Source organism: Marmota monax, unplaced genomic scaffold (genome assembly GCF_021218885.2).
Source record: "Marmota monax isolate L192 unplaced genomic scaffold, Marmota_monax_Labrador192_F-V1.1 WCK01_AAM20220418_F8-fsc00004, whole genome shotgun sequence".
NCBI lineage: Eukaryota > Metazoa > Chordata > Mammalia > Rodentia > Sciuridae > Marmota > Marmota monax.
The window spans coordinates 6,968,521-6,994,434 of NW_026692881.1; the positions used below are offsets into that span (position 1 = coordinate 6,968,521).

Below are 25,914 nucleotides of genomic sequence, written 5' to 3' on the forward strand. Positions count from 1 at the left end.
GGCTGTTTTTCTTATTTTATTATATAAAATATAGATAAAGGATACACGTACTTAAAACAGAGCATGGAAACATACATTCACTCCTAGATATTCTTCAGTAAAAGTAAGGGAAAGTTTAATTAGTTTGTTTTCTTATGTATTTATACAGACATCGCTTTCTTGTGTATCTGTACAGAAGATGTAAAATTAAGCATCACAAAAGACCATTACATAATTCTACCAATGCAGGTTGCATCTATGGTTCACAAGTATCTGAACAAAATCATTCTCTTTAATCACATTTCATTTAGTTTTAAAACCCACCTTGGGAAACTAAAGAAAAAATCATTTTCCTATTTTATCTTTAAAATTCCTAATATTTCTATAACTTCTTTTTTAAAATTTTTACTTAATCATTTCTAATGCTAGGGATTGAACCCAGGGCCTTGTACATGCTAGGCAAATGTTCTACTACTGGGCTATATCCCCAGCCTTTTAATTACATTTGATAATATGTCTAAGGTAGGTTTACTTTAAAACGAATCTCCTTTTTCAATTTTGTTGAAAATTGATTACTCAAAGATGTTTATCCTGTGGTATTCAGAAACTCTTAGCACCATCATATACTACAATGCCAGATGGAGAGGAAGGTACAGAAATCAGAAAATCCTCTGTTTCTGATAGGGAATTAGTTAAATGAATAATGAAGTTTCACAATAGTGTATTAGATAGTCATTAAAAAGGATTATGAAGAGTCAATTTTTAAAATGGAGGAAATTATTCTACAATTACTAAAAAGAAAGAGAGAATTCAATGAAAATACTGTTGATGGCTATATAAAAGAAATAGCAATAGTAACAATAGTGGGAATACTGGAACATACACATATATAAAATTTGTCTATATTTTATATAATAAAATAAGAATGTTAGTGGAAGTTTTTGGGTGGTAGATCTTCAGAAGAATTTTTCTTTCTATGTTCAATTTTTCTTATTTTTCTCTTCACATTTTATATGATATGTCTAAAGTATTTATTCAGATAAAAATGCACTGGGTAAACAAAATAATGTGGTTCAAAAGCCTGACTTATGAAAACTTGAACTTTTAAATTCATTATTTTGGTTGTTCAGGGCTCATTCTACCTCCCCATTTATTTAAAAAAATTTTAATGTTTTTTACAGTTGAGTTAAATATAAAAATACTTTGGTAAACATAAAGATTTAACCAAAACTAAGTGACTCAGTTTTCTCAGTGGCTAAACTCCTCAGTAACTTAATAACTTAGTTTTCTCAGTGTCTAAACTCCTTAAATTTGAATAATCAAGTACATATTGATATTGCAAGGGATAAATTAATTTGAACAAATTGGAGTTGCTTGAAATAAAACTTAAAGAAAAACCTTCTACCTGGAAATGTGAAATTATTGTTGAAAAGAATATAATTTAAAAATCTTCTGAAAGTATAACCATGTAGAAAAGTCACTTCATTTTACCTCTCCCTTACATACTGGGTTTATTCCATTTTGATGCTCTTTAATAGTACTGTCATTTCATTTCTGGAAAGTACAATTTTACATAAGCATAAATCATGGGAAAGTTGTGAGGCGAAAATAATTTACATTCTGTCCTTGGGAAGTACTTCATTTATCTAGTGTAAGATGATGAAATGTGTTGCTATAGGTGAGTCAGTTGTGGGTTTGGATTGCAAACCCTGATAAGACTCAAATCCTTGGGTCTCACCCATTTGCCATCTCAATGAGTGGTCATTGGGCAGCTCACCTAGAATTTGCAGCTGTTGCTCTCCCTTGCCCAAAAGCATCTGTTCTGCAACAACTGGTGAATATTTCATGAATTTCTATTTTGAATGTGTGCATAGCTAGAAGAATGTTTTTGAATCCTAACTCTTGTTTCTTACTAGTGTTAGGAGGGCTTTGGATCAGTAACTGAAATTTTGTGGCAGGAAAATTTACTGAGATAATTATCCATATTCTGTACTCACCACCTCCTTTCTCAACATTAGATTTGGTATTTTCTTGCTGTAGATTTGTTTTTCTTTTTCTTTTCTTTTTTCTTTCTTTCTCTCTCTCTTTCTTTCGTGGTGCTGGGGATAAAACCTAGAACTTCACACATGCTCAACATGTGCTCTACTAAACTACACCCTCAGTCCCCATGTCTCAGGGTATTTTTGTTTTTAATTTAAAATTTTTTGGGTATCAGGGATTGAACCCAGGGGCACTTAACCATTGAGTGACATCCCCAACTTTTAAATTTTTTTTTTTTTTAAATTTTGAGACTGGGTCTTGTTAAGTTGCTTAGGGTCTTGCTAAATTGCTGAGGCTGGCTGAAGCTGCTGAGATCCTCTTGCTCAGTCCTGAGTTGCTGGGATTATAGGCATGCACCACTGTAACTGGCTGAGTTTTTTTTTCTCCTCAAAACAAAAGAGAAAGTTCCATGAAGCAGTTATTATTATTATTATTAGTAGTAGTAGTAGTAGTAGTACTAGTACTAGTAGCAGTACCAGGGGTACAGGGCACTTGACGACTAAGCCACATCCCCAGCCCTATTTTGTATTTTATTTAGAGACAGGGTCTCGCGGAGTTGCTTAGCATCTCGCCATTGCTGAGGATGGCTTTGAACTCTTGATCCTCCTATCTCAGGCTTCGGAGCTGCTGGGATTACAGGCGTAGGCCACTGTGCCCAGCTATGAAGCAGTAATTATTTTGTAAAAGCTTAAAAACTCTGTTAGATTCCACTAGCTATTCTGAAAAGAGGAGAAAGGGAACACATTGAGGGAAAGAAAGAAGAGACAAAAAAGTCTCTTACACTATAAAGTGAGTGCCAGGGATGAAAGAATTCATGAGGTTTTGGGTATCTTGGTGCAGTGGCTGGAGGAGGAAGCTGGTCCTCACAGAACATGGCTGTATGGTGGAATGTATCTTGAGGTTCTAAATATATTGGGACTCCAACCTCTCAGAAGTTCCTGGCATCACAGGTCACACAGAAGCCACCGAGTGGTGCAATCTAGAGTATACTTTTTTTTTTTTTTTTTTGGCATTTAGCAGAGCTGTGCAGATGCAAGGAAGATGACAGGACAGTCCCCTCCAAGCTTTTCATCCTGGGCAAGACCCTCAAACCCGGAAAGCTCCTGATAGCTGAGACATCATTTCCTCCATTCCAATGGGATCATGCCAGCACTTGGTTTTAATTAAATTTAAGGAAATGGACTATCAGAACATTTCTTACACATTTTAATTTGTGCTCATTCCTGCCTATCTTCTCTGAGCCACTACTTCCTTATTACATCCTGGAGATCAAAACGCTTGTCTCATGGGGTCATTGTGCAGATTAAGCAAGGTGATATTTTAAATGTCTGAGAGAGCATTTAGGTATATTTAGTAGTTACTCAGTTGCCATTTGTTCTTTAAATTTCTTTTTAAAAATTCTCTAATATGGGACCTTAAGAATGTAGCAGAAGTTGGTCTCAGGACTTAGGCAGGTCTAAGGTTGAGGGGCAATGTTTTAATAGTAACAATAATGATTGCTGCAGCCAGGCACATAGGCATGTGCCTATCATGCCAGTTATTCTAGAGGCTAAAACAGAAGGATCACAAGTTTGAGGCTAGCCCAGGCAATCTAGTGAGACCCTGCCGCAGTCTGGCTGGGCACAAAATCACGAGCCACTCAAGCAGGAACAAACTTTATTTCCCAAACTCCCGCAAATCCCACGCATGCAGCCTTCTCCCGGGACACACTACTCCAACAGGAAATCCCTCCTCCAGAATTCCCTCCTAGCGCACTTCCCCAACCAATGGGAACTCTCCGGGAGTCCCTCGAGAGCTCCAAAGTAGCAGAGAGCTCCAAAGTAGCAGAGAGCTCCAAAGTAGCAGAGAGCTCCAAAGTAGCAGGCCCAGGCGGACAGCAGGCGTCTAATCTCCAATTGAATGCACATCTTAACATAATCATTATCATCTCAATGGCTTGCTGGCATCACCTTTCAACCAAAAATGCCATGCGTCATTCCTACTTGGCCATGGCTCTCAGAAAGACCCTATCTTAAATACACACATACATATATGTATAGCTACTATTTATTAAGAACCTATTAGAGGGGCTGGGGATGTGGCTCAAGTGGTAGTGCGCTCGCCTGGCATGCGTGCGGCCCGGGTTTGATCCTCAGCACCGCATACAAACAAAGATGTTGTGTCCGCCAAAAACTAAAAAATATTAAAATTCTCTCTCTCTCTTAAAAAAAAAAAAAAGAACCTATTAGAGATTGGGGGGTATACCTGAGGGATAGAGCACTTGCCTAGCATGTGTGAGGCCCTAGGTTTGATCTACAGCCAGGGAGAGGGGAAGGGCAGGAGATCGAGATCGAGATAGACACAAACAAATACATCCCAGCAATTTGGGAGGCTGAGTCAGGAGGACCGAAGTTCATGGTTAGCTTCAGTAACTTAAGCCAAGCCCTAAGCAACTTAGCAAGACCCTGTCTCAAAATAAAAAAAATAAAAAGGGCTGGGTATGTGGCTTAGTGATTAAGCACCCCTGGGTTCAATCATGGTGCCAATAAATAAAAATATATATATATAATATATATAAATAAAAGAATCTACTAGGGACAGATATTCCTGAGCTCTGAGCTATAAATCCTGCTAGTGATTTTCTAAACTATTCTGCAGAATTCTAGGATCCATGGAAGGTCTCAGGAACTGCAGTGAAGTGCAAAGAAGAGATCAAGCAATTCATGCTCAGGACTGCCTCCTCTGCTTCAGCCAGATTGCTTTGTTATTACCTGTTTACTACAGTAATCCTTTGGATAATATTTTGTCTGAAAAGTAGTGTCTTATTGGATCAAAACAAATTTATCTAGTTGCCATTTTCTCCTGATCCAAACCCTAACCCAAAGGAGATACTTGATAACCATGCTGATTTAACAAATTGAATTGCTTTAAATGGACCAGAAAATTTGGGGGAATTGATGAAAGACAGAATATAGAATTGGGGAAACAATGAAGGAAGGAACCACTACTCAAAACTTGCGAAGAGGGCACCTATAAGTTGTGAGATAGGCTTCAGTATTGCTCTAAGCTTGAAGAAAATGGATATGGGGACCAGAAGGAAATCTCAAATCAACATTCACTGTGATTTTTCTTTTATATTTAGGCACTTCTTTTCTTTGTTCTTCTACTGTGCTATGGAGTAAACTGCAAAAGCAATTTCAGTGAATGGTAACACCTAGTTATTATAAGCAGGGAAATACCCAAGAGATTTGTGTACCTGCAGAGGAAGCAAGAGTTCCCATGTCCAGGTGTACTACTGAGCAACTCTGTCTGTAACCACAGGAAGAAAAACAAAACACATAGAGAAGCATTCACAAACAAATAGGAAGCTGAGCAGGTAAGGGAAATGCAAACATTAAGGACACAACCAAGAACTACCAACTATTAGGAAAATCTAAGAGTTCTAGAAGGAGAGAATGGTGGGAGTAGGCCAGAGGAAATATTCAAATAACAGAATAAAATATCTCTTTGTCAATAAAAAGACTTCCAAAGGGCCTATGAATGCTACCTAGAAAAACAAATTTAAATAGAAATACAAATTCAAAAACCCCAGATCATAACTAGGCACTGGCAGGTAAAATTTTAGAAAACTAAGATGAAGGGTAAAATCCTAGTATTTATAAAACAAAATAAAACAAAAACCAGATTATTAACAAAGGAATGAAGGTTTTAAAAGGCATTCTAACAATATTTTCAAAGAAAAAGAATAAAATGAAGATAATTTTAGACATGTCCAGATTCAGAGTTAATGCCCATAGTCATCATTTAAAGAAAACAAAGAAATAGGATTATAGGAATTTTCACAAACTTGGGAGTGTAAGAGAGAAAACAAATATTATTTAAACCCAAACCATAGTTACATCTGATCTCCAAAGGTGGCAGTTGGAGATAATCTGAGACCATACAAAGTATGTTTCTTCTCAAATTTTCGTTCACTAATTTTTGCATCCATCAATATATCATATCTGGAGCAATTATCACTGTTATTTGCTTAATGATGACTTTCTATTTCTATTAATCTAGCGAAGAATTATAATTCTACTTTAAGGAAGAGAATCCCCTACCCCACTTATTTATTTAGCCAGTTATTTATTTAAACTATATGAGGGATATTAGGGATACGTATTTTGCCATATGTATTATAATTCAATATGATCATTATTTTGTTGCTAAAATTGTTCAGTTTTGGCCATTCAGAGCTTCTTTATGTTGATTCTTGTGTATCTTAGAAAAGATTCACGTTAAGAAAAGTAATTTTTTTCCTTCAGAAGATGTTTCAGACTTTTTTTTTTTTTTCTGGCTCTGTTGGGACCAATCACCCTTCTTTTTTGTGGGGTGGATACTGGGGATTGAACTCTGGGGCACTCGGCCACTGAGCCACATCCAGCCCTATTTTGCATTTTATTTAGAGGCAGGGTCTTACTCAGTTGCTTAGCACCTCGCTTTTGCTGAGGCTGCCTTTGAACTCATGATCTTCCTGTCTCAGCCTCCTGAGCCACTAGGATTATAGGCATGCGCCAAGGCACCCAGACCAATCAACCTTCTAAGAAACCCTGGTTCCTTTTATTGGAGAATGGTATTTAGAAATCAAATTTCGTGCCTGGTGAGCTTTTCAATACTGGTAAATTATTACTTTTTGGCTCTTTTGGTGAAGACAGATGCATGTATACTAACCTATGTGTATGTATACTAACACATCTATATTTCTGCATCTACCGTGTTTACATATTAAAAACGAGTTCATACTAATGCACTGGATTCTGATTCAACATCACAGGGTTCATTTTAGCTGATCTTTTTTAAAAATATATTTTTTTAGTTGTAGATGAACACAATACATTTATTTATTTTTATGTGGTGCTAAGGATCGAACCCAGTGCCTCACATGTGCGAGGCAAGCACTCCATCACTGAGCCACAATCCCAGCCCCTTAGCTGAACTTTTTAAGACTATAATGTCTTAAGTCTTTAAGACATTAAGTCTTAATGTCTCTGGTTTATATCAGAGTAACCTCTCTATGACCAGTCTTTTAATAATGATTGAAATACAAATGGCTGGGGGCCGTGTGTGTGTGTGTGTGTGTGTGTGTGTGTGTGTGTGTGTGTGTAAAGGAAAGGGATCCCGTCTATGTCTGGAACAACATAATGCAGGATAAGGGTTAAGGATACAAGACTGTGAGATCACCTACGAACTAATTCAGCATAAGTAGAAGGTCCTAAATCAAAGGTGAGTGGGAAAAATATAAGATCCTCAGGAGGGGTACCTGGTACATATTTTTCCCTTCAACTTTCTTTACCAATGGCAGACTTCAACAGAGGATCACCACACACTGACCGACGGGAGCCAGGACATGGTTCCGTTCTCAATCTTGTACTTTAGGCAGTCACTATTTATCTATTAGAATTCCCACTGTGGGGGCTGGGTTGTGGCTCAGCGGTAGAGTGCTCGCCTAGCACGGTCGGGACTCGGATTCGATTCTCAGCACCGTATTAAAAAAAAATAAAGGCATTGTGTTGTGTCCATCAACAAAAAAGATTCTCTCTCTCTCTTAAAAAAAAAATAAAATAAATAAGGGCTGGGGATGTGGCTCAGGCGTTAATGCGCTAGCTCGCCTGACATGCGCCGAGCGCCCTCGGTTCCACCCTCATCACCACATAAAAATAAAAAAATAAAGATGTTGTGTCCACCGAAAACTGAAAAATAAATATTAAAAAATTCTCTCTCTCTCTCAAATAATAATAATAATAATAATAATTATTATTCCCATTGTGGATGATACTTATTCCTAGGTAAAGAAACGAACAGCTCAAGTAAAGCACATTATTTGGGAGAGGAATACTATCTATCATTAGAATTTTGTAAAAAGAACAGAAAAAAGCCTGACATAACATAGTAAATGAGGTCCAAAAATTTGATATATAAGACCAATTCCTAGGGTCCAGCTCATGATATGAAATTAAGTATCTCTTGATGGTCATTTGTTTACTTTGGCTAAAATATCAATGGGTCTGTTTTTTAACCATTACCTGAGATGGCCAGAGAAGCACAATAACATTAGGAATTTCCATTAGTTGGGACCCAGTTTGATTACTGATTCTATGAGATTGGAAAGCATACCGAGGACTCAAGGACCAGCTGCCACATCCCTGTTTACCAAGGTGGAGTTGTTGCTATTACCTTTCCTGTTGGGATTCTCTTTCCCTTCCTTCTCCTGCTTCTTTCTGTACAATCTGAGCTCACCCCAACTAAGTGGAGAATGGGAGCCAACTGCCAGTCAGGTTATCTAAAAGTTCTCATGATGGTGAGGGTTTACTATACCTTATGGGAGTAGCTAGTAGAGGGCAGGTACACAAGCTAATAGGAAATAAGAGGGGAAATTATGACTGGGGAATAGTGGGGAAAACAGAGAAGGCAGAGAGGATTCGGAGAAACAAGTCTCAGAAGCAAAAAGGATCGAATGTACAAATCTGTTTTTTGTCAGATCAAATACATTTGATGCTCATGATGTAGTAGTAACAAAAAGTAATCCTGAAAAAATACACACACACACACACAGAGGCAGCAACAACAAAAAATAAAAAATATGTGAATACAGTTTGATTTCTAAGTTTGTAAATGTTTGTATTTTTAAAACATGTTACTATGCCTGCTACTGTGAAGAGGTGATGATAGAGAACAGGAATGAATGGACCTGCTTTCTGCCTAAGGCTTACTGTTTAACACAATAGATAGCTATGAAAGTAAATAAAAACTAAGAATGAATATCAATAGTTATAAGATTGGGGATAATTTTATTTCCTTCTTTAAAAACCACATTTTCCATTTTCTAGAATTCTTATGTATTCTTTTATAATAAAAGAAAAGTAATAAATTTTATATTTTAAATGAACAAATTCTATAAAGACCAGGCTATCTGGAATCAATTCACATTCATCAGGCTAAGAATACCCTTATTTATAGAATACAAATTTTATTTATTCTGTTATGTTCAAATTCTTATGATAGCTGAGGTTACACAAGGAGGGTTAAGAACCCTTGATCACAAGGGAGATTTAGTTCTTACTTATGTGGTGTTTGTGGCAGAGAGAGCTGAGGGAATGTTTAGCAGATAGAAATATTAATATTTCTTTGATGAATAAGAGAATACTAGAAGTGGATATATTTTATTTACATGAAATGTAGTTCAACATGGCATGACATGTTTTATCTTCTGATGTGGGAAACCCTTCCAACTCTGGATAAATATTAGGAGATACTCAAGTACCTATTATCAGCATATTGCCAAAGCTTCTCTTAGGGTGATAAAATTTGAAGAGTGCTTATCATTATTTATATTAGGTTAAATTATTTAACTATTGTCAGAAAGGTCTTTTTTCCCCCACACTTTTAAGGGTAGGATAATAAAATAATAGTAATAGCAACATCATTTAATGAGTATTTATTTTATACTAGGCACTTTACATTGATAATCTCATTGGATCTGCAAAACAAATCTCTTAAGGTTAAGTATTTCAGGCCCACAATCTCTTATCCAAAACTTTGGAGACCACGTGTGTTTTGGAAGTGAGATTTTTTTTTTTTTTTTGCAATTTATAAAAAAATTGGTATTCTTTGGCATATAATATATATACTATATACTTTGTAATATACTAAGTGGGTATGAAATATATTAATATTTCTGTAAAGAAATGTATGAAGGGTTAGGGATACAGCAATGGTGGAGTGCTTGCCTAGTGAGTGTGAGGCCCTGTGTTCAATACCCAGCACCACTCACAGACACACAAAATTATACTAAGTGGAATAAAGACCATAAATAATAATAATATGATTTATTTACATAAATAAATTAGTGAATTTATCAACAAGTGAATACACTTACTGGTAAATGAAATAAGAATAGACTATATACTTTAAGCTTCTTATTTCTTTAGTTCTGGTAAAACTTCTCACTTTAAAGGAAATTTTTTTTTTTTAAAGAGACAGTGAGAGAGAGAGAGAGAGAGAGAGAATTTTAATATTTATTTTTTAGTATTTGGCGGACACAACATCTTTGTTTGAATGTGATGCTGAGGATCAAACCCGGGCCGCACGCATGCCAGGTGAGCGCGCTACCGCTTGAGCCACATCCCCAGCCCAAAGGAAATTTTTAAGTAAAAATTATATTCATACTGATGAAAACTAATGTATAACACATATAAATGCAATAAATGTTCATCACTTCTGGTTCCTAGAGAATCTTGGAGAAAAAGTTACACCAATATTACCATTGTCTATAAAACCAGGAGGCAGCTAGACATAATGAGCCAGAAACAGGATTCTCAAGTGACATAGAAGAGAACTTTTTAAAAGGCCTTTTCCAGTGTCATCTGCCTCCTTAACACAGGTTTTTGTCTAAGCAATTTCTCTTTAATTGAGTAAATCGCCATGGTCTCTTGCTCACTGATGAATGCACATTGTTCAAGACCAGCAATTAACTGGTCACACATTTTCACCAGGTGTTCTATAGAGATTTTTTCACCTGTGTTCATGTCATCATCGTGACTGCTACTATCTTCATACTGATTTGTATTTACACCCATTTCAGCAAAATCCCCCTCGCTCAAAGGATGCACAACGGGTACATCATTATCAATGTTCAGTATTTCTTCAATGTCAGCTTCTTCTAACTTATTTACACTTTCAGCTGATAAACTTTTGGCATAAGTAATAAGTTTTGATATCATGATCTTCTCATTAGAATCTCTAAATCCTTCAAAATCCTCATCAGCAAGGTCATTTTCAAACATCATTGTAGCCCAAAGTCTGTGCCAAGCATTTGTTAATGTTGACTTATCAACATCATTCCATGCATTAGCAATTGCATAGATGGCATCCTTAAGTCTAAATTGTTTAAGGAAGTCCTGGATTTTCAGGCCTCTGTTCACTGAAGCAAGCATGCTGTTTAAGAAAAAGTGTTTATATTTGCTCTTCATGGAGCGTAAAATTCCTTGGTCACAAGGCTGTATTACGGATGTCACATTCAGGGGAAGGAAGATGCTGAAAACATTACTTTTCACAAGAAGTTCTGGAGGGGGATGTGCTGAACAGTTGTCTAGGAACAGTAAAATTTTGCAATTGTCTTCTAGTCCGGCTTGCTTGCAATGAGCTCGTGCTGCTGGCACAAAGTGCTTATTGAACCAATCAGAAAAGATTTCTCTGGTTACTGATGCTTTTTTGTTTGCATAATAATGCACAGGTAAGCTGCCAGTACCTTTTAAACATTTTGGAGGTAGGCTTTTCCCAATCACTGCCAGTTTTATCTTATGTGTACCTGCAGCATTAGCACATCCAAGAACAGTTAACCTTTGCTTGGCATCCTTGAAATCTGTTGGTACCTTTTCATCGGCCATGATTAAGGTTTTTCTAGGAACATAGCACCAAAACAGAGCTGTTTCATCAGCATTGTAAATTTGTTCAGGGCTAAGGTTTCCATCAGATATTATCTTAGCAAATTCATCAATGTAATTTTCAGCTGTTTCATGATCCACAGAAGCTTTTTCACCGCACATTTTAAGATATTTGATTCCATGACGCTTTTTAAATTTTTGCAGCCACCCTTCTGAATATTCACACTCGCTTTCAATGTTCAGTTCTTCATGGTATATTCTAGCTTGTTTCATGACCAATAAACCAGTCAGGGGCATATCTTTGCTTCTTTGTTGTCGAATCCATTCAATTAACACACGGTCAAGATCTTCATTTTTGGCCCTATGTAATGTTTTTCTGTTTTTCATTAGTTCTTGGTTATCACTGTCACTGTAAAATTTCAGCAATTTGTCTTTCTGTTTCTTTAAGTCATATATGGTGGTGGTCCCCACACCATATTCTTCTGTAAGACACCTTACAGACACACCAGCATCAAGCTTCTGTAATAACTCTACTTTCTGAGCTATTGATAAAGACAGATGCTTCCTTTTCTTCTTCTCACCATTATCCGTTGGTATATCTTTAACTCTTTTGGACATTTTCCAATGCTATTAATTCCCAAGTCACAAAACGTCAGCAAATAACAGAGGTATGTGTGTTGAATGGATATGAGTAGTGAGAAAATGGAGGCTTCATGTTTATCCACAGTTTGTTTTGTTGTCAAAGATTCCCAGTGCCAAACTCACAAAACACTTTTGAGTTTCAGCGTGTTTTCTGTTTTTGTCTTATTTTGGGATTGCAGAGTAGAGATTGTGGACCTGTATTAAAAATATCATTTTAATGATGAAAAGACTGAGGCTTAACTAGGACCTTTTCAAGATTATGCAGCTATTCCTTGTCTGTTCTGCTTATATTCAGTCTCCCAAAATTTGACCACTTTACTAGAAAGAAGAATTTTTTTTGGGAGGAGGGAGGATACTGTCTATCAAAAAAATTTGAGTTGGGATATATTTTAGCAATTCTGTGACTGACATAGTTATTAGGTGAGCCCCACGCTGGATAATATGGACATGTCTTGGCAAGAAGAGGTTAGAGATCTTAAATTTAGTCTTTGAATACAGATTTTCGTTTTTGGACCGATTCATGTGGTTGGTACTTATCTGTTTGGTTATTTACTGCTCTACAATGAAGAAAAATGAAAGTAAAGTTCTTTTCAGTTAAATCTCCAGCACTCACATAAATTTGCACTAGTTATCCATTCATTTAAAAAGTTTTTTGTTTACTTGTTTTTAACTGTTCCATAAATTGTACACCCAGAATATGACTCAGAATTAATTTAAAACACATTTCAGACATTTTAATGAGATGTTTCCTTTAACTTAACACTCAGAATGTATTAGATATTTTTAATGACTTAGCTTTTGTGTCTTGGGTTTATTTCATGTACTACTTTAATAGTTCCTATAGGAAGGCCAGTTGCTCTTCCTCATTCTCATTATCCTCATGTAATGCAAAAGCCTGAAGACTATTGATTCAGTCCTAAGTCTCCCTTTTCCCACTAGGTGCAAGAGCAGTCTTTTGGGCTGGGAAGTCCATGTAAGTCAAGCAAAGTTTCCATAAAATCACACAGAGTTTAAAACCCAGTAAACAAATATTAAAAAATGCATAAAATTCATTGAGAGAGGAAGAGATCATATTTCGTGGGGCTAGAACATTCATTTTACTTTTCTACATTGGTCTCTATTAGATTATAATAATAATTACTATTTATTTGGTACCTTCTGTCTGCCAGGTTGGCACTAGGCTAGCATTTAAGAAATATCAGATTCAAAGAGTCAACCTACCCTTGTCTAGCATCACAAACTTCTAAGTGAAAGCCTAGAAGTCACCTGTCTGACCATAACATCTTATTTATTTTTTCGCTTACTTCAACATACTTTAATTTTTCTTGAGAAAATGTTCTGTATTCCTACTTCTCCCTTCATTATAGTCCTTTTCCCCACTTTATTAAAGAAAGGCATATCCTCATTTATTTGAAATCTTCTTAGGTGCACTGTATCAAGGGATAAAAATCTCCTGGTTGCTCATTAAAGGAACAATTTGAATCATTGATTTGGGGGAGCTTCCTTGAATAATTAATAAAAGCACATAAAACCCCTATGCTTATCTTTCTTATATATTTCTGTTGGTAAAGTTTTGCTTTAGAACTAAGGTATTCTGGCTCATGATTGGGTACTCTAAATTAGTCATAGTCTAAAGCAATGACTATGACTCTTGCTTTTTTGAACTAATGTCAAAGAATGCAATCCTTTGGAGAGAGATATTTTGATGTCAACAGCACAAACAGTTAAAAAAAATTAAAACCTTTTGAAAGGAAAGCAATTCTTTCTAGCTATTTTGAAAATACTCATCCTACAGTTTTGCCATTGGTTGCAAAGAAAAGTACTTCAAAATAGCCTAAAAAGTAGTGATAACAATGCTGATTACCTTTTTACTGTACTTTTTAAAGAATACCAAATGGGCCCTGGTGAATATATGTAAAATTTTTATAAGATTTCTCTCATAAGGGATGGAGGTGTATTTCAGTGGTATAGTGCTTTCCTAGCATGTGTGAGGCCCTGAATTTGAACCCCAGGACCATTATACAAAAAAGAAAAAAGGTCATGTTGTATGTTCTGTTACTAGCTAATAATAGGTACTTTGGCATGTCAATTAGTTTTTCATGGTCTTGAGTTCTATTTCCCTATAAAATGAGAAGACTGACCTAGATCATTTGTAGTCTCCGTTATATCCCTAATAGTCTATAACTCTGTAACGTAAGATTGATAAAATAGGGCTGGGGATGTGGCTCAAGCAGTAGCGTGCTCGCCTGGCATGTGTGCGGCCCGGGTTTGATCCTCAGCACCACATACAAACAAAGATATTGTGTCTGCCGAAAACTAAAAAAATAAATATTAAAAAAATTTCTCTCTCTCTCTCTCTTTAAAAAAAAGAAGATTGATAAAATATTTCCATGAATGACTGAAAACAAAAAATATTTAAAAATAACATTTTCCCCTTTTCTTCTCATTTTCCTTCTACCCTTCCTCCTATTCTTCCTTCTTTAATATTATGAAGGCCCTGTTTGCATATAGAAATGACTATATTTTTTGGAGGTATTTACTGAAATTGGTCTCATTATTTTTCAATTACATCAATTCAATGGGTTTCCTTAACCAAAAATAATTAAATTCATGACATCATTATTTTACCTAGTAACTGAAATCTCAAAAGCATATACTAAAGATAATATTATCTAAAATAAAAAGATCATGTTTGCATGATCTTACTTCTTATTTTTAAGAAAACTAGAATCTTGAAATAGCTCATCAGACATAAAACTCTGGAATAAGCAGATTTAACTGGTCTTTGTTGATTGCTAAAGAATATGTATGTGAGGTCCACTAGCACCACCTTGTGTTATTTCCAAACCAATATAACACATGATCTGTAAATAGTGCCATTTTTATTTTAAATAGTTTCATTTTGATAATTCCAAATGTAATATTCCACTGGGTCATATAATTTTTCATATTTGCAAAATTATGGGCAGTGAGGAAAGGTATTAAAATGTTAGCGGTATGCTTTTCTTTCTTGATCCCATCTTTGTCATCAGATGCTTCGGATTACAAAATCAAGATTGTTGTATGAGTGTTAAAATATACAAAAAAGAACAGTTAATATTCAATTGAATGACTTCCTAAAATGGGCAAAGTAGAGCAGAGAACCCTGTGAAGAAATGGTTGCTGGCTAGCAGTATTCCATATGAGTGAATGTGCCATCTTTGGGTTGAGAAGCCACAGGTGCCAACATCATCACTGACAGGCGACTGTAGCCCCCTTTATGTAGCCACTTGGCTAATGCAGTAAATAATGTCTGCCTGTGCCCTAAGACTTTGGTAAGTTCACACCCGAACTGTTCTTTGTACCCTTATTAATACTCACAATTTTCTTCAAAACAATGTAGATTCCTTTACTACCAGAGAATGCCAAAGATTAAATAGAAATGAAAGCATCAGCTATGATAGTTAGAAGGATCTGGATGGTGGAAAACCCATTCTTAGTTACATGAATGTATCATACACATGCACATGTGTGTGTACATACTGGGGAAATACTAAATGAGGTACTGCTGAGGGCCATTGCTAAGTAAGGATGACGCATGGCATGACCCAGGTCATTTGCAGTGTCATTGCATGTAAGGTGACCTTGCTCAAGGACCAGGGCGGATCTGGGTTTAGGGCGGATTGGGGTTTAGGGCGTTCAGGTTTAGGACAATCGGGTTTAGGGGTTCCAGGTTTAAGGTGTACCCTGCTGGGAATAGGGCGTATCCTGCTGCCTCAGGCGCCCCGCTCCTTGAGTTCCCGTTGAGTTCTCCTGGGATTCAGAGAGAGTATTTGGAATTTTGCCCAGAACATGATTTGGGCCCAGAACGTGAATTCCCCCAGAACGTGTGTAGAGTGCCGGTGTGAGTTCGGGAATAAAGAGTTGCTGTTTGAATCTACAAGGTGTGAGTGGCTCGTGATTTTGTGCCCAGCCAGACTGTGGCAAGGTACCATGTACTCAAACAATAAACTTTTATTGAATACCTAATCAAAAAGATAATCATTTTTAGCTCCTATTTTGAAACCAGACCCTGTGTTGTATACTAGGGATATACAGTTAGCTAACTTGTGCAATGCAAAGGAAAAGTTTTTGAAGGAAATTATTAGGGCTACTCTAGTGAACATACAAATGATAAGAGAATGAAACAACCTCATTGCATATATGAAGAAGGGTTTAATGGTATGGATAGAAGATCAACTAACTATAACACTCCCTTAAAATCAAAGCCTAATCCAGAGCAAGGCCCTCTCTCCAATTCCTTGAAGTATTAGGGAGGCAAGGAAGCTGCAGGGGAGTTTAAATCTAGCAGAAGCTGGCTCCTGAGGTTTAAGAAAAGACGCTGTATCCACAAAGTAAAAGTGCAAAGTAAAATAGCAAGTGCTGATGTTAAAGCTGCAGCAAGTAATCCAGAAAATCTAGCTAAGATCATAGCTGAAGGGAATTACATTAAATGATAGATTCTCAATGTAAACAACACAGCCTTTACCTTGGAAGGTGCCATTTAGGACTTTTATAGCTAAAGAGAAGTCAATGCCTTTCTTCAAGGCTTCAAAGCACAAGCTGGCTCACTTGTTAGGGGCTAATGCAGCTGATTAATTTAAGTTGCAGCCAATACTCAACTATCATTCTGAGAATTCTAGTGACCTTAAGAATTAGACTAAGTCTACTCTGCCTGGTTGCTATTAATAGAATGATACAGTCTAGATGATAGCGCATCCATTTACAACCTTGTTTACTGAAAATTTTAAGCCCACTGTTGAGACTTATGGCAAAAACAACAATACCACATACATTTACACACACACCCATCTCCCAATATCAACCAACCAACCAACCAACCAGCCAACAAAACATCTTTCCAGGAAGGAAGGAGGAGATTAAAAAAAAATTTAAAAGTCCCTTTCCAAAGTACCTGATCACCCAAGAGCTCTGTTGGAGATGTACAGAATTATTGTTGTTTTCATGTTCATTCTGCAGGCCATGGATCAAAGAGTATTTCATGTGCTAAGTCTTACTACTTAAGAGATGTATTTTGTAAGACTACGGTTGTCATAGATAGAGATTTCTCTGAAGATCTGGGCAAAATAAATTGAAAACCTTCTAGAAAAGATTAATCATTCTAGTTGCCATTAAGAACATCCACGTTGGGCATGGTGGCACATGCCTAAAATCCCAAGTAGGAGACTGAGGTAAGAGGACTGCAAGTTTGAGACCAGCCTGGGTAACTTAGTAAGACCCTAACTCAAAATAAAATAAAAAGGATTGGGGATGAAGCTCAATAGAAGAGCACTTGGTTAGCACATGCAAAGCCCTGGTCCAAAACTCAGGGCTAGAAAAAGAAAATAAAGGACATTCCTGATTCTTGGGAGGTCCAAATATCAACCTTAACTTGGAAAGAGTAGACTCCAACCTTTATAAATGACTTTGAAGAGTTCAAGACTTCACTGGAAGAAGTGACTTAGAGATGTAGTAGAAATAGCAAAAGAAATAGAATTAGAAGTGGAGCCTGAAAATATGGTTGAACTACTATAATTCTATGATAAAACTTTAATTTTTTCTTTGGTGCTGGGGATTGAATTCAGGGACACTTTACCACTGAGCTACATTCCTAGCACTTTTTTATTTTTTAATTTGAGACAGATACTTGCTACAGTGCTGAGGTGGTCTTATACTTGTGATCCTCCTGCCTCAGCCTCCTGAATTGCTGGGATTACAGGAGTGCACCACTGTGCCTGGCTACAATAAAACTTTAAAAGAGGAGAAATTTTTTCTTATGGATAAGCAAAAAAGTGGTCTCTTGAGATGAAATTTACTCCTGGTACAGAAGATGTGAACATTATTGAAATGACAACTAAGGAATTAGAATATTACATAAATTTAGTTTTTAAAGTAGTGGCAGGGTTTGAGAAACGAAGTTCTATTATGGTGCTATTAAACATTTCATGCTTTAGAGAAATCTTTGGTGAAAGGAAGAGTCAATTGATGTGGCAAAATTCATTGATGTCTTATTTTAAGAAATTGCCACAACCATTCCATTTAGCAACCATCGCCCTGATTAATCAGTGGTCATCAACTCTGAGATGAGATCTTCCACCAGCAAAAAGATTAAATTGGTTGAATGCTCAGATGATTGTTGGTATTTTTTTTTTAGCAATAATGTATTTAAATTAAGGTATGTACATTTTTAAAAAGATAAAATGCTATTGCACACTTACAATATAAACAACTTTTTATTTTCTCTGTACTGAGGATTGAACCCAGGGGTACTTTACCACTGAACTACATCCTCAGTCCTGTTTATTTTTTGAGACAGGGTCTCACTAAATTGCTGAGGGCCTTGCTAATTTGCTGAAACTGGCTTTGCTTTTTTTTTTTTTTTAAAGAGAGAGAGAGAGAGAGAATTTTAATATTTATTTTTTTTTAGTTATCGGCGGACACAACATCTTTGTTTGTATGTGGTGCTGAGGATCGAACCTGCATGCCATGCAAGCGACTACCGCTTGAGCCACATCCCCAGCCCTGAAACTGGCTTTGTACTTACAATCTTCCTGCCTCAGTCTCCCTAATCACTGGAATTATAGGTGTGGACCATGGTGCCTGGCCTAAACATAACTTCTTTTTTTTATATGTTTTTTAGGTAGACACAATACCTTTATTTATTTTTATGTGGTGCTGAGGATCGAATCCAGTGCCTCACATGTGCTAGGTGAGTGCTGTACCACTGAGCCATAACCCCAGCCCCTAAACAACTTTTATATGCATTGGGAAACCAAAAAATCTGTGACTTGGTTTATGGTAAAATTCACTTTATTGTGGTCATCTGGAACTGAACCCACAATATCACCAGGTATGCCTTTATTAACAGTAGAAGCTATGACCAGGCTAGAAAATCAGCTTCATGTAATTTACCAATATTTTCTTTTTATGCTAATGTTTATTTCAAGGCCAAAGAAAGAATTCTCTGCAATAGGAATCTTCTCTTCTTGTTTTAGAAAATATATCAAAGTTATTTTAAAAAGTTGAAAGATTGACATAATTTACACCATTATTCATTTCATTCATTAATCAATTATTAATATTTTGCCACATTTGTTTTACTTTCTCCTTTAAGGCAGTATTGGGGATTGAAACTAGGGGTACTCTACTATTGAGATACATTCCAGTCCTTTTTTAAAAAAAATTTATTTTGAGATAGGGTCTCACCAAGTTGCTGAGGCTGGAGTCAAAACTTGCAATTCTCCTGCCTCAGTCTCCCTAGTCACTGAGATTAAAGGTGTGAGTCAACATTCCTGATTGTTTTTGTGTATTATTTTTGTCAAAAAATAAAACTTTTTCGCCACATGGACTTTGTTTCTCTGGGAAAAACCTAGTGGTTGGTGCTGAAATGGAAAATGCAGCAAAGAATACCTCCGAAATCCGTCCTCTGTTTTGCATCTTCTCTGCCATTTCCCAAGTCCACATTATCATATCTTGCTGGGATGATGATAAAAGCCTTCTAACTGGTTCAACAGCATCCTCCTTGGCTGCTTCTATTCTTGTCTGGGAGAATAACCTTTTCAAAAGAGAGATGCAGACTGGATTGTACTGTGCTCATCATTAAAACAGTTTGGTAGCATTTTATACAATCGAAAAAGTAAGTTGGCTGAGTGGGTCTATTCTTAGCTTATCTCTTCAAATTCACTCCTTATCATTCTTCTCACAGTGTCCACATCAGCCTTCATTCACTGATTAACAAATATTTGCTTGGAATGTATTTATAGAGTCACTAAGGATACACCAGTGGCTGAGAGAAATGCAGTTCTTATATTTCTAGAACTTACACTTTAGGTAAAGGAGATAGAGTAACTGTAACTGTAAACGAAATCAGTAACTGTTAGTTGTAATAAGTAAAAACCTGCAAATAACAAAAAAGGCCCTCTTGAGATAAAGCAGTCAGGAAAGTCTTCTCTTAGAAGGTAGTATTTTACATGCAATCCAAAGGAGAAAGAGAAGTGAGCCATCTAATGAATGGGAGAAGAGAAAATTCAGGTACAGAAAAAAACCCTTGCAAAAGTTCTGCATGCTGGAAAAAAACAGTCTTTGAAGTACACAGAGAAGATCAATTTACTACATAAAGTAAGAAGGAAGTAAAGGTGGTTGGGGCCTGATTGTGCAGGGCTTTGAAGGCCATGGTAAAGGTTAGAATTTTATCATCTTTTCTTATTTAAAAATTTCAAAAGTTATTTTAAAAAGTTGAAAGATTGACACAATCCTTACCATTATACTTTTCACCTAGACTCATCAATTAATATTTTTTATCAATTAATATTTTGCCACATTTACTTTCTATTTTGTTTGTTTGTGTGTGTGTGTGTTCTGTTGTTGTTCAAATATTTTTTCCTTCTTCATTTTTGGTGTTGGGGATTGAACCTAGGGGCACTTTCCAATTAAGCTACATCACCAGCTTTTATTTTTTAATTTTTTAAAAAATTTTTTAATATTTATTTTGTAGTTTTCGGCGGACACAACATCTTTGTTTGTATGTGGTGCTAAGGATTCGAACCTGGGCTGCACGTATGCCAGGCGAGCGCGCTACCGCTTGAGCCACATCCCCAGCCCTATTTTTTAATTTTGAAACAGGGTTTCATCAAGTTGCTAAGGCTGGCCTTGAATTTACAATCTTCCTGCCTCAGCCTCCTGAGTCACTAAAATTACAGATGAGCATCATCCCCCTGGCTTTTGTCAGATCTTTTGAAAGCAAGTTGTAGATACTGTGACACTTTGCTGCTAAATAAATCAACAAAAAAAGATTGTTGTACATTCAAAAAGCAAAGCCATTCTTCCACATAATTCCAAATTCATTGTAATACATGACTTAAAACTGATCCAATATCATGTAATATGTAGTCCATATTTAAATTTTCCCAATTGTCCATGAAATACATTTTGCAATTATTTTTAAAAGATATGTGAACCAATCCAGAGTTAGGTATTTTCTCCTAACTAAAACAATCTTCCACCCTGTTCTTCATGTCATGACATTTTGAAGAGCCTGTAATTGCTGGTGTATGATGTTTTACATTTGTTTGTTTATTATTGCTTCCTTATTAGATTCATGCCAAACATTTCTGGTACAAATATCCTCACTTGGTTAAGTTATGTCTAATAAATCTCTTCATTGCAAAATTGTCTTTCCACTTATAAGTAAGAAATAATCTGGGGTTGGGGTTGTGGCTCAGTGGTAGAGCGCTTGTCTAGCATGTGCAAGGCCCTGGGTTCCATCATCAGCACTACATTAAAAAAAAAAAATATGTATATATATATATATATATATATATATATATATATATATATATTATATATATTATGTAGGGTCATTCTTTGGCAATAATCTTAATGTTTTGTTTCCCAAAAACCTTTCAGCCAATATGTATTATTTGTTGTTGTTTATACCAAGTAGAAAAACCAAACTCAAACTGTTTCTTCTACTTTGTGCTCAAAATATTGAACATTTCTGTGATCCCAAAGTGTGTAGGGATTTCTCATCACCAGTAAGCAAGCAAATAACTCTGCAGTGTACATTAGCTGGACAATCTCTAATTCATTTCTGACATGATCAAACAGGAAGTAGCATCAGATCCCTTAGGCTGAGGGCTCAGTCCCACAAACCTTCCCTTATTTCATTCAGTTATAAGTCTAGGTCTCTGGAACTTCTGACTGACCATTTACAATTGGTGTTTCCACAACTCCCTCGTCAGATTTGATGAATTTTGCTAAAGCAATACACAGAATTTAGGGCAACATTATACTTACATTTGCCAGTTTATCATAAAGGACATTTTCAAATATATGAATAACCAGCCAGATGAAAAGAAACATTGGGTGAGGTCTGGAAGGGTCCCAAGCTCAGGAAATCCTGACCCCATGGAATTGGGGTGTGGCACCCTCCTGGCTGGTGGATGAGATCTCATTCACCTCCTGAAAGCTTCCATTTGTTCAGCAGTCTAGAAGCTCTCTGAATCCTTTCCTTGTAGGTGTTTATGAAGCCTTCATTGCGTAGGCATAAAGCATGGACAACAGTGTAGAAATGTGATTATACAAAAAGGGTATGATCTAATGCTAATAGACAGAGTGGGAGAAATCCAGCAAGGTTTGTCTGTCCTGATTCTTCTTAGCTTCTCTGACCAACATTCCTTCTTTTGGGGCATTCCTCCTTCTGAAATAGAGGTCTTATGACTTATCATCAGACAGGGTAGGTCAGAGAATTTCTTTATGGCTAGCACCAAGACAGAAAGGTGTGGTAAAATTAAGGTTTCTAAGACCCATCTTGGGGAAAAGAAATTCTAGTTTTATGGCTTGCCTTGGGGAGAGAGTTATAAGTCAGGAACCATGGATGAAAACCATAATATACACATTTATACTATAATGCATATATACCAGTAATAAGGTTTAATTTATAAATCAGGTACACTAAGGGCTTAACAGTAACTAATAATAGGACAATTATAAAAATATACTATAATAAAAAAGTTATATGAATGTGGTTTGTTCTCTCAAAATACATTGTATTACATTCACATTTTTTGTAATGATGTGAGATGATATGATGCTTATATGAAGAGATGAAGTAAGGTGAATGACAGGCCTTGTGTTGCATTAGGTTACTACTGACATTCTGATGAGTATCTCTTGATTGAAATTAACCCTGGGTAACTGAAACTTAGAAAGTGAAACTGGAAATGGGGGACTACTGTACTCTTTTGTAACTTTTTTTTTTTGTCACTTATATCAGTATAAGTAATGTTTATTTCTAAAAAGTCATTGAAAGACTTTCAGCAAGGGGATGATAACATCATTTGCATTTTGAGATTAGTTTGGTAGCTCTGTGATAGTGTGGGGAGGTATAGCACCTAAAGTAGGTGATATAGTCCAAGTAGAGTTAGGCACTGGGCATGTGAGGCACTGGGTTCAATCCTCAGCTGAGGTCTTCTGCACAATGGAAAGATAAATGAACATGAGGACTCAAAGGTGATTCTTTTGTTTTTGTGTAACTGGGTAGATACATGGTGCTGTCATTTACTAAGATGGAGATTAGGGAGAAGAGGGTTTGGTAATGAAAAATTGATCTTACATTGAACATGTTAAGTTAGGGATATGTTACACATTCAATTAAAGATGTTAAATAAGTACTAGAATAATTCTTTCTAGTTGGATCTCTGAGGAGAGGCCTAGGGAGTATAAGGAATTCAGGTGTCAGAACTAGAGAGATGCTACTTAAATCCCTGGGTTCACAGGGTTGCAAGAAGAAAACTGTGGAGAAGCAAAAGAGGGCCTCAGGTTCTGAGGATTCGTAATTTAGAGGTTGGGTAGGAGAGATAGAAAAGGAGACTTAGATGGCTAGTGAGGTTAGTAATACAAAAAGAGAGTGGTAACCCAACACCAAATGAAGAGTGTTTTAAGGCTGAAACATTTAATTGTGTAGATGAAACATTCAACTGTGGAACACTGCTAGGAGTTGGAATAAGATGACAGAAAATCCACTTAATTTTCAGTTCCTCCTTTCCCTTGTGCCTGGAATGTTTGTTTCTTTTTCTTACTTAGTTAACTACTAATGTTCCTTGGAGATCCAGATGAAATCTTTGCTCAGGTTTCCCTGTGACAATCATATTGCTGTACGAATATTCCTTCTAATCAATCAAAACAGCTGTAATTTTTCAATTTTTTGTATCCACATTTGATTGTTTCTCCCATTAGAATGTAGGTCCCTTGAGGGTTAGTGTCTGTTTCCCTTCTCCACTGTCTCCACCCTCTACCATAGAGATTTTAAACAAATATTTCCCAAATAATAAATGTAGCAACTGGAGGGTTTAAGAACTGGGAATCAGTGACAACTAGCAAAAAGCATTGTGAGATATAATAGAAAGCTGGGATTTAGGGATAGACTTGCCTGAAAGAGCAATAGAAAATACGACGTAGAACCCATTAGAGACTTAAATTCCAGCCTGGACAAAAAAAAAGTTTCTACTTTATCTCCCCTATTTTCTTCCATTTTACATCTACATTTATTTGTTCTTATTTCATCCTGGTTCTGCATCCTGTTCTCTACTTCAAGCTCAATTGGTTTACCTCAAATTTGACTATTTTGTGGGGAAAGAAGGAAAACTGAATAGAACAATGGTAGGTGATGGGAGACCTATGACAATGGAAGAAAAATGGTAAGCTCATCAAATTATGTGTTTAAAAATGCTTTTAAGCAAGGAAAATAGTTGAAAATAAGACCATATATAAGAGTGTGTTTGTGTCCTGAAATTCTTCAGCTTAATTTAAATCTCCCTCCATCTGTCTTTAAGCCCATTACTTTAACATTGTGAACTTAAGTTTCCTCAGAATTTATAAAATGGGATGATTGATAATAGTACCTACCTCAAAGGGTTCTCAGGATCAGTGAGACAATCCATTTTATAAGTTTAGCACCACGATGGCACAAGTAAGCGCTCAATTTATGTTAGCAGTTATTTTTCTTTAAAATCAAGTAGAGTTAGGAGACAGCCTAAGTAGTAAATAGTTGTCAAATAAATGTAATAGTAGAGCACCGCACTCAAATAAAGAGGACCACTTTAACAGAAGCAGAGAAGGATGCACTGGCACTTACATTTTGGGCAATGCAAAGACCATGCCTATGATAAGACTAACAGCACAAAGCCTTGCAGCGGTAGCTGATTTAAACTCTCAGAAAAGCCAAAAAAATATTGAAAAAATAAAAGAAAGAAAATGCTCATAAAATGTGTTTGGTCCGTCAGGGCCGCTGTCTACAGATAGGCTAGTGCAGCTAGGGAAGTGACCCCTGGTTCCGACAAGAGGAGTCTTTTCCGGCCCCGAGGGGACAGGACCCGGAGGTGACTAGCCCGCCATTCTTCGGCCCGTCCCTGGGGAGCCGCAAGAATAAGTGCGGCGGCAGAGGCCTCACCTCCGGGCCTTCGCCACGTCTTTCTTGTCTCAAGAATGGAATCCAAGACCTGCGTTCCAGCCAACAGATAGTGATACCTATAGCGGCCACGAGGAGCCCCGAGGGAAGTCACATCCTGGGCTCCTGGCCGCCCACCAACCGGTCTCTGCCCATTGGTCGCCTCATGCTCCAAGTCCCGCCCTCAGATTTGAAAGCTTCTTCCGGGAGCCGCTGAATCCACAGCGCTGTCAGCGGCACTCTGGAGTGAGCTGCGGAAGCCCCGCCCACTCCCAGCGTTCAGTGCGGTGCTCTGGCCGCCATTGTTTGAATTTGAAAACCAAAACATCGCATTGCTGCTCGCAGGTCGGGCGTCTGGGCGATATTGTAGGTGAGAAGGTGACCTTGATAGGGGAGCCGAGGAGGAGTCTCCCACTGCTAGTGTAGCTGCGGGGAAACGGCTGTAGTATTGTTAGTATTTTCTGATGGGGCTCGTGACGCCCCTAAGTCAGGAACTGGTTGCAGAGCTTTGGGTCGCGGCGAGGGCTGAGCCATGCTTTGTGGTTTAGGGTTTAAACCTAGTTTCAGCTGAGCGGTGCAAGGCAATTTATTTTTCTCTCTTCCGGCCACTTTCCTCATCTGCTAAGAGGAGGTAATTAAAGTGTCTACTTAGGGCCGTTGTTAAGATTAAATGATAATGTGTAAAGTTGTTAGAAACGTTACTGGCACATAGTAAGTTGATATTACTTCTTTGCAATTAGCATTTTGTTGTTGTTGTCAGTGTAGTTGCTTTTTTGTTGAGGAAAAGGCCTCTTGACAAACCAACTTTCCCGAATCCCTGAAGTGAGCAATTTGTTACGCAGGTGACATGGTCTCTCTGGAGTTAGCTCAGAATGCCATACCAGA

General features: G+C 36.9%; 2 protein-coding genes across 6 annotated transcripts in view; one reads left to right on the forward strand and one right to left on the reverse strand.

Moving 5' to 3' along the window:
• On the reverse strand, positions 1-25,177 carry LOC124096187 (jerky protein-like). Of its 4 annotated transcripts, none has more exons than XR_009227285.1 (3): positions 24,489-25,177; positions 19,494-19,638; positions 1-2,405 (listed from the first exon to the last, which is right to left on the reverse strand). XR_009227285.1 is itself a non-coding variant. In XM_046449742.2 (3 exons), the coding sequence occupies exon 3, from the start codon at positions 12,039-12,041 to the stop codon at positions 10,380-10,382; it is 1,662 nt and encodes a 553-aa protein (XP_046305698.1). In that variant the 5' UTR covers positions 12,042-12,260; positions 19,494-19,638; positions 25,033-25,177; the 3' UTR covers positions 8,809-10,379. The 4 variants fall into 4 exon arrangements, 3 of the variants coding, with proteins under 3 accessions (XP_046305698.1, XP_046305697.1, XP_046305696.1); XM_046449742.2 differs by lacking the exon at positions 1-2,405 and adding an exon at positions 8,809-12,260 and having other exon boundaries at positions 25,033-25,177; XM_046449741.2 differs by lacking the exon at positions 1-2,405 and adding an exon at positions 8,809-12,260 and having other exon boundaries at positions 24,718-25,177.
• A 67-nt stretch (positions 25,178-25,244) lies between these two features.
• Positions 25,245-25,914, forward strand: part of Kif20b (kinesin family member 20B) — a 60,989-nt gene continuing 60,319 nt past the window's right edge. For both annotated transcript variants that reach the window (XM_046450473.2, XM_046450474.2), the window contains exon 1: positions 25,245-25,399. The gene's annotated coding sequence lies outside the window, so the exon portion shown is untranslated. The remainder of the gene's footprint in view (positions 25,400-25,914) is intronic.

Excerpts from the sequence above, each read along its gene's own strand:
- LOC124096187 (XM_046449742.2), bottom strand. The coding sequence starts at position 12,041 with ATGTCCAAAAGAGTTAAAGATATACCAACGGATAATGGTGAGAAGAAG.